The 10,153-nt window shown below is 33.7% G+C and overlaps 1 protein-coding gene across 1 annotated transcript; it reads right to left on the bottom strand.

Annotated features, from left to right (window-relative positions):
* Window positions 1–285: 285 nt before the first annotated feature.
* Window positions 286–2,299, bottom strand: LOC111895554 (small rubber particle protein). Its single transcript, XM_023891640.2, has 3 exons — window positions 2,177–2,299; window positions 1,735–1,959; window positions 286–922 (listed from the first exon to the last, which is right to left on the bottom strand). The coding sequence occupies exons 1-3, from the start codon at window positions 2,210–2,212 to the stop codon at window positions 503–505; spliced, it is 681 nt and encodes a 226-aa protein (XP_023747408.1). The 5' UTR covers window positions 2,213–2,299; the 3' UTR covers window positions 286–502.
* Window positions 2,300–10,153: the final 7,854 nt, after the last annotated feature.

The raw sequence follows: 10,153 nt of genomic DNA, 5'->3' as shown, positions 1-10,153 counted from the left end.
TTGTAGAAAAGTCTTATTTATTTTTTTATTTTTTAAAATGAAAAATATACTAAACTACACTTAAATTGTTCCATATATATGTCAACAGAGAATTTAAACTCTCAACCTGAAAAGGTAAATAGGAAGAAGGCATGAGAAAATATTTAATTTCTCGATTTGAAAATAAAATACTGCTACATACAATAAGAGTGGCTAAAGAAAGAAAACTTAAGACATTTGAGACTTCCGATGATACTAAAATTACAAGCATAAGCAAATTTAAAATAAATAATCAACACTTGAAAATAATATAAGTTTTTTTTTATAATATAAATGGGCTCTTGAACATACAAATCCAGAGCCCAACACTAATACAAATCCAGATCCCAATACTAATGTCGTACGACTTCATGTATACATCATACAAAAAATAAATAACGCCACATAAACCACAATATTATAATTCCACCTTACAAGATAAACAAAACCCCAACACCATAGACATTAATGTTAATCATTGCTCCTAAGCCTCCACAACTTCTTCATCTCCAGCAGCAGCAGGCTCTGCAACTTCCTCCCCTGCGGCCACAACCTCCTCCGCAACTTCTTCCTCTCCACGTGGGACCTCCTCCACCGGTTCTTCTGGTTTTGTGTCTGAAGGAATGGCAAATACCCTAGAAATCTTCTCAGTGGGCACCAATGGCAGAAATGATGATGTTTGTTGGGCAGTCTGGTTGTACTTCTCAGTAATTAAAGTTGCTGATGGTGCAATCGCCTTAGCTACTGTAGTCACAAATGGAAGGTAATTTAGGGTTTTCCAAGCTGAAGAAGCGTATCCCTCAGCGACTGGATCCACCTTGACTAGAAGGCCTTTGGTTGTAGTTGTTAAACCCTTCACATATGGAGGCATCACACCATCTATTTGGGTAACAGACTCGTCAACCTGAAATCATGCATGTATCATCATCAATGCACCAATTAGACATGCATGCATGAATTAACAGGTTATACGTACCACGGGGGCAGATATGGAAGAAAAATTATAATCACATGTTTTGCACCGAAGAATTATCGAGAGCAAAGTCTTAATGCAAAAAATATTACAAATTTTATTATATATATATATATATATATATATATATATATATATATATATATATATAGTCAAACAATTCTTTTAATTTTACAAAAGTGAAAATCCAAATATTGCGCACTTTATCTTTTTCTTTTTCCTAACCTACCACCTTTAAGAAATTTTTCGGTGACATTTTTTTTTGTCAAATTTGCTTTACATAAAACTTGTATCAAAAAAGGTTTCTTACTTGAAAACCATGTGTAAAAGTTTAGTAAAGCACGTTTCTCATATGTATGGGTATGTATGTGTGATTAATTAAACCTATAATTCTCAACCTTCTTAATTTCATACCTCAAAGGGTTTGTCTAACGGTCAATCTTAAATAAGACCAGACAGACAGAATAAAACATATTGTTTATGACATGCATTAAATAAACTGATGTTATAAAATTTTCATGGTTCCCGGTGAAAAAGGATTTTCATGAATGATGAACCACATGGATTAGTTGGGTAAAAAGTTTCTTAAAAATATTTTTACTAGCATTAGTTACTTACACCAAACAAGAAAATAACAAAACTATAATTTCGCGGTTTTTAACAAAGAAAAAACCAATCTCATGGAAAAATAATTACTATAATAAAGCATAGAGGAAATTAAAGAGAAAGAAAATAAAACTGACCTTACGATCAACAAACTTGAGAGCCACAACAGGGTAATCCTGGAGCTTTTCATAAGCAGGGCCAACAACAGTCTTGACATGAGTCTCTAGTGTCTCCACGCCAGGTTTCAAAGGCCCGGTTTTGTCCTTAGCAAAATCATAAGCTTTTGATGCATAAAGAATTGCTTGCACTAATGCAACTTCCACGAATTCCAAGTGCTTCAACTTCTCTTGTTCGCTCTGAACCTTTTGCAACAAAGACAAAAAAAATACTACAACCAAATCAATTCTCAACTCATCATGTCACATTTCTTATGGAGAAACACGTTTCAGTTTTAGAAATCATGCATCAATTATGTTATAGACACAAAACATCATCATATGTTCCATTAAACAATTTTGAATGTATAGAGACTAAAATGATTTGTTCAAATACATAAATAAAATATAACAGTAAACAAACCTCTGGTTCATCGGTAACAGAAGAAGCGTCGACCATGATCGAGATGTATGTGGTTTAACACGAGAGGAAGTCGTATATTTGTAAGTGATTGTTGTTTAAATCAGAGTGTGTGTTGATATCTCAGTCTATGGATCTATATTTATATAGAGTAGGATGCAGGGGACGGGGTATACTTTTCATGAAAACCGAAAGTGTAAATTGACAAAAGTATGGGTCCCAGTAAAGATTAGTCGATGCACAATATATGAAAACAAGCCTAGAAACTCTTTTTAGGAAGTTTCTTTTCTCAACAAAGAACAAACAAAATGATCTAATATTAAACATATAGCCTTTGTAAAATTTCTTTACCACGCAAAATAATTATTTTGATAAAAGATAAGTTCACAAACTACCGTAGAATCCAAATGTAATGCTTGTTTACCGTTTTCTTTTGTAGTTTAAAATTAAAAAAATTAAAAAGGGGTATTAGCATTTTTTAAGTAATGATTTGGTGTAAAACACATATACATATATAAAAAAAGGTGTGCGCGGTGCGGTATGATACGGTTTATAGTCAAAACAGCAAACTGTACCGTATAATGTGGTTTACGAAAAATAAAAATCGCAAACCACATCTTAAAAGTCATAAACCGCATTATACGGTACGGTGCGATATTAGACCTGACAATTTCAGACACGAAGACACGAATCTGTGAGAGACACGACACAACATGAATACACGACACGAATACATCTTAAAAAATGAGATAAAGCTTATTTCTCATCGTGTAATCGTATCGTGTCAAATTCGTGGCTAACACGTTTTCATGACACGAATATACGAATTGTCAGGTCTATCGGTATCTACGGTTTAGAAACTTCAAAATAAATCATCATTTTATTTAAATTCACTTCATCGTTAAGATTCAAACATAAAACTAATAAGCAACAGTAATTTAAATATAAACATAATTAAGAAACAATAATTCAATATGAAAATAGTAAATTTAAAACTATTAGATTACCAATCCCTTACAAACTATCTTGCAGGCACTATAATTCTCAATTCTGATACATATTGAATTAAAAATGGTCATACTTGACAAAACAATACTTCATTTAACTAGAAAATTAATACAATCTAATATTAAAAAGAAGGGCCGAGCCTCAACAACCTCCTGGAGTCGGCGGGAAGCAATTATTATTAAACAATTGTTGATATTAGTTATATTTTGAATTTTAAGTAGTATAAGATACAATGTTTTTGAACAAATTAATTATACATATATAAATCATTAGTACTTGTCAAAAATTTGAAGTACAATGATAATTTTAAAATATTAAATTTATGTATATAAATTAACTAAGTGTGAGACTCGTTTATTATACGAGTTAATTTGAAAAAAAATGAAACATTAAAGTGTAAGCAGCAAATATTTTTTAATGTAAAACTTTAAAATAAGAAAAGTAAGGAAGGTATTCATTGCAATTTAATTTCATATATATTATATTCAATACTTTACATATATAAGTATATGACTTTAACTTTAAAATTCGAAACAAATCAGAAATTGACAAGTGAATAACATTTATTTCAAAAATACCATAAAATGATAAATGTCAAAACTCATTAGAGATTGACAATTGGCAAAATTATTTTCATTTATTAGGGAAGATTTACTTTTCTTAAATTAGACACTCATGTTAATTAATTTATATAAACTATATAAAATAATATAAATATATCATCTAAACATAAATATTTTATTGAAAAGTTGTAATTTTTTATTACATAATAACTACTAAAAAATATAATATTTACTTCCCCGTAAGAAAATTATTTGCCAAAAGAATTTATCGCAGTCGTTTTGTAGGGGTAGACATCTAATATATATATATATATATATATATATATATATATATATATATATATATATATATATATATATATATATACACACACATTATTTTATTATTTATTTATTTTTAAAAATCATTTTTTATAATTTTTAAATAAAAAATCAAAAAATAAAATAAATTTTTAAACAAATATATGCTTAGTTTTAAAGTTTTTAATTTTAATTTTCATTTTTTTTTTGGTTTTAAAAAATATTTATTTTTCGTGTTATATTTTTTTATTTTTTTTAAAATATTTTTACTATATACTTGAAGATACTAGTATTTTTGTTTATTTTTGTTTATTGTTTTGATTTTTTAAACTAAGTATCGGTTTGATTTTTTAATGATTAACAATTATAAATTTTAATTAAGAAGAATATTAAAGATCATAATATTTTCCGTTCATACTTTTTTTATTCGTATTATTTTTGGATGATAAAATTTTAAATCAAATTATGTTGAATGATAGTATTTTTGTAACGACCCAATTTTCACGTCCAAAAATTTCATTTTTGATTAAGTGATTTGAAAAACATTTGTAACAAAATATCATCCGATCATATCATTTAATAAAAACATGTCTCGTATCTGAAAACTGAATCGTAAAAACATAATAATGTCAGAGTACAAATCCCAGAATAACTCATAGTGCGGAAAACAAAGAGTGTGTGTATGATGTGCCGCTACCGCGCCAGCTCCTTCCCCTTCGCTGAAGAGGTACCTGAAACCAAAACTGTAAACTATAAGCATGAAACTTAGTGAATTACCCCATTATACCACATACCATACAATCACATAGCATACATACTGTCGGGCAATTCTGGGGTGCCGACCTACCCATACGTCCATTCAGGGGTGCCGACCTACCCATGTCAAGCCATTCTGGGGTGCTGACCTACCCATGTCGAGCCATTCTGGGGTGCCGAACTACCCGTTGGTCCTAACAACCGACCATCGGGGACTAATCCACCCCTACTGCTGCTATCACATATATCATAACATAAACATACTATCATATATATCTAGGGTATCCGAACTACCCTTCGGTCCTAACAACCGAACATGGGGACTATTCCCCTCCTACTACCACTATCACATATAACATATCATGCTAGCATATAAACATATCATCATATACTATCAGACATATCTGGGGTGTCTGACCCACCCTTCGGTCCTAACAATCGAACTCTACTACTATCACACATAACATATCATGACAGCATATAACATATCAGGTAGTAGCAATACTAGATGGTATCACAAAGACAATCTTCTAACATACAATTCCTACTGTTGGGCCGGCATTGTGGTCGTAGACCCACCGCTACTGGAAGGTAACTCACCTCATAGTAGCTGCTGATCTGTGCGGGAATCCTCTAACTGCTGTCGATGCTGCTCCGGAAATCCTCCGGTTATAATTCCCACAAAACACTTAGTCGTACACTGCTAACTGTTCTTAGGGTAGAATGACCATTTTACCCCTGACCAAATCAAAGTCAAAGTCAACTTCTAGTTGACCTGACTCGCCGAGTTGGCTTGCCAACTCGCCGAGTCCCTATCCTTCCATTTGTCTGTATACCCGTCTCCACTCGTCGATTTAGGCGATTACTCGACGAGTTTTCCTTCTTAATGAACAGCGACTGAATCCTCATCCGACTCGCGAGTTGTATGAACAACTCGTCAAGTTCATCTTCAACTGATACACAGGTCCTGTCCTTGACTGGCCGAGTTGGATGAACAACTCGTCGAGTTCATCTTCATCCTTAAGAAGATTGCCTTGGACTCGCCGAGTCCCATGAACTTCCAGAACAATGGCTTAGTCCAGAACGTTGGGTCACTCCCCGGGACCCCTCTTAAAACCTTTCCATGCTCAACTGGGTCCTTATGACTCTCAACTGATATGAGACAGAAACCTTGGACTCGCCGAGTCCAAGAGTGGACTCGTCGTGTCGGTCACATCCTCTCACTAAATCTTCGATTTATGATGTATAACCCTTGATCAAAAGATAGATCCATGCTTCTACAATCGATCTAGCATGTCAAGTGTCAACCTTTACGTGCTTGCATGGGACTTTGAGCTCAAAAGGTCCTAAAACAACCTCTTACAATGCATGGGGCCTTCCTTTGAGTGCAAGAGCCACTCCTTTCTACCTTGTAACCCCTCTAAGGACCTAGATCTGAAACATCCACCCTTAACCATGCTTGCGATCATGGTTGGTGACCAAAATGGCTTAGACAAGCTCTAGAACTCCACAAAATGGGATCTATCAAAAGAACAAACAAGGTATAGACTTTATACCTTCTGTAAACTGCAAATGATGCTCAAAATCGGATCCTTCTAGCCTCCTCTTGATCCTTCAAGCTTTTCCTTCCTTCCTTGGATCACAAAAGCACCAAAATCACTCCAAATGCCTTAGGTTGCTTCAATAACGGCTAGGGTTTGCTATGGGGGTCTTCTGGGAGAAAATGGGACGAAGGAGGCCGAGTTAAGGTGTTTAAATAGGGTGCAAACCCTCGGGTTAGGGTTTTTTTTTCCAAACAGGGCCTACTCGCCGAGTCCTGGACCCTACTCGTCGAGTCCACTGCTTAAACCTTGCGTCTCATCCCGCTTCTACTCGGCGAGTCGGTCCTTCAACTCGCCAAGTCCAAGGCCAAAATGCAAAACATTTTAAAGAATTAATAAAAGAATACGTACTAAGAACCAGGTGCTACAATTTTGAATCAGATCATTTTTGAATCATATGATTTTGGATCAATAATATGTTCAATTAAATATAATTTTTGTTCAAAAAAAATATGGATCATTATATATTTTGAATCATTTAATTTTGAATCACAAAAAATATAATTAAGGATTTAAAAATATTTAAGTCCAAATATTTATATATCATAATGTTACACCCCAAAACCGGAACGACGGAAACGTTCGGGGGTGGAGGACGTCATGTACAGTATCACAAGAAAGCATAGTAGTAAACAAGCAACAACATCATCCATTGCATTAATAATATAATTTAATACAAGTGTGTTATGTGAAGTTTATAAGATACCAAAAATGTAAATCAAAATAAGAGATGAGTCTTGAACGAGCTCCATCTTCTCAAAACCTGGCATCGGTACCTGTCTACTAATGACCTGAGAATACAAGTTATTTTGAAAGAGTTTATCAGCTTTTAAGTTGGTGAGTTCATAAGCATTTTAGTGTCATTGTTTGTATGAAAAATGTTTGTAAGAGTTTGATGTATAAGTTTGTTTGTAGTAAATGTTTGTATCTTCCAAGAAAATCCTATATTTTCTACTAAACGTAGCCTTCTACCAAGGCATCAAATGTTTTGTATGTTTGTTTCTTTTAAGAGTGTGTATTTTTCCAAGTGTGACTATCATTAACCAAAAATATAGTTTTTACACTACCCTTTATGTGAGAAGATCACAATGTGAATGCAATGGGGAAATAATAAAGTACTGTAGTGTTGTCTTATAGTAACTACTGTTGTATTAACTACCTTAAACCAATTGTTATTTAAGGTATAATGTGAAACGATTGCACCATACTATCAACTAATAACAAGACGATAACAGACGTCGGAAGAAATGACATTTGGCACCCGTAGACTTGCAAGTCCCACTATAGTGAAGAGCAAGGTGTAGGATAGTCAATCCAGTATAGATCTATACACAAATTCACTCTCTCCCTCCATGAGACTCTGGATACAAATCGAGCCATGGCAGTGATGCCATGCCCTGAACGATGGTTCACATTTATGTTATAGTATACTTGTATATGTATTGTATGTACTAGAGTAATGCATGTTCTCTCAGTCTAGTATGTAGTATGTTCTCTTTGTTTCTCATATAGTATGCTCTGTTTCTCATATAGTATGTTCTGTTTCTCATATAGTATGTTATGTTTCTCATATAGTATGTTCTGTTTCTCATATAGTAAGTATTCACTCATGTATGAACTGACTCTTTGTATGCTTCATTGTACTAGAAGTAATGAGTAGTATCTTCCTAAACTATACCTAATATAGTTTACTAGTAGAATTGTTTGTATACTGAATGTATTGAACTGAGATAAAAGCCTTTTATGTCTTATACATATATACATAATATATAACTAAGGATCAAACGACACTCAGACAAACAACCGGGTACTCTAAGTCCAACACCAAATGAGGAACAAGAAATAAAGTGAGTTATCAGTCCTAAGTCCTTCATATGTTACTTATATAACTATATATGCATTAGACATGGTTTTGAGAATATATATAAGTTTAAAAAGAAGTTTTTTAATACCTTTTGAAGAGTTTAAATTAATATTGATGACTTGAAGTCATTTTATAAAATGATTTAAAAGCAGTTTGGCATATAGAAACAAGTTTGATAAAGAGTTTAACGTGTAAAAGAGTTTGATAAACATTTTGAAGTAGTTTGTTTGATAAAACAGCTAAAAGTATAGTAAATCCTTTTGTTTGTTAGTTATTAATCGCATGTGATTAATATAATAACTATAATGTTTCAACTTGTACCCCCCCCCCATAATAGCATTTAAAATCATTTAAAAGGTAGATTAAGGGGTATGAACTCACTTGTAGTGAGTGGTTTGAATGATCGAGTGGTATAGGATGCTAAGTGTCAAGTGAAGACTTGAGCACACACACAAATCCTATTTATCATATAATGACACATATATGTATCTAATTAGTGTTTATAACATCTAATAAGGAAATGGAACAAACTTAGGGACTAGGTAACACTTGTTATGAAGTGTTAAACCACATATGATTGCATATAAGGGACGTATGGCCTCACAAAGGAGTTTACGGCGAACATGGATGTATCACATGAGTTTACAGCCAAGGGGTTCACGACCACATGATTTTACGGCCGTAAACTCATGGTATTTTGTACCAAATTGTGTTTTAAGGTCTTACAAGTCATTAGGAAGTGTTCTAGGTTCAAGTCTAAGCCTTAGGAAGGAGTGGTGGCACAAATACACCACAAATTAGGGTTTACGGCTCAAGGTGATTGCCTTGGCCGTAAACACCTTATGTTCTTGATTTTCTTGATGTTTTCTAGTTGTTTAACAAGTGAATCAACCATATAACAAGATAAGGGAAGTGTACTTACTTATAAGAAGCTTGTAAGGGTGTTTAAGGTCCAAGAACACTAGTGTGTGTTCTTGGTGTTCTTGGTGAAATAAAGAACACTTGAAGATCTATCAAAATGAAGAGATTTCATGGATGAAATCATGTACAATCACTAGATAAAGAGATGTAACACAAATCCAAGGAAAGAATTCTTACATTTTTAGAAGATCGGGAAGAAGATCTTATGATACATGAGAGATAATTCGGGTTTATAGTCTTGAAATGGAATAGAAATGAGGAAAATGATGTAAATTGTTGAGTCGAAAAACTCTTATATTGATTAGATATTCAACATGTTAAAACATCAAAAACAAACAAACACAATAAACACGATATAGAATCAAGTAATGCTTAATGATTCAAAGTAGTCACGCCTCAGCAGAGCTCGATAAGGAACTTCCACTGTAGAGGCGAGCTAGGGTTTGTAGTACAATAATCAGAATAATAGTTAAAGCAATGTCTACTAAGGATGCATGCATGGAACTTAAATACTAAACCCTAATAAAACAATCAGGGTTGGATAGGCCCAAACCGGATAACAAAACTGGGATAAGGAACGAGCCCAATGACGCAACACATTTAGACCCAACAATCTCCCCCTTTGCGTCAAATAAGGCAGGAGACTACTTTGGTTGAGTGACCTTGACCTGCTTCACAACCTTGAACAACTGAGGGATAATCACAAGAAGTGTCTGCCGAAACTGAATGTACCAACAAAGCATATCGGTGAACAACTTCTTATCAGCTTCACTGTTCTGATTACATCTTTGTATGATCTCCAAAATGTGATCCAAGCAAGCAATAGAGAACAGGTGCTTGTCAATAAGAGCGAACAGGCATTTTTGACCTTCGCCCCTAATGAACATCACTGTATGAAACTTACGATCGATCTTGCCCTTGATCATCGCATTCACATTGCCAGTTCTTCCAATTGGTTTCACCGTAG

Source organism: Lactuca sativa, chromosome 9, assembly GCF_002870075.4.
Source record: "Lactuca sativa cultivar Salinas chromosome 9, Lsat_Salinas_v11, whole genome shotgun sequence".
NCBI lineage: Eukaryota > Viridiplantae > Streptophyta > Magnoliopsida > Asterales > Asteraceae > Lactuca > Lactuca sativa.
The sequence above is the reverse complement of the archived record's forward strand: the minus strand, read 5'-3'. Positions and strand labels throughout refer to the sequence as shown.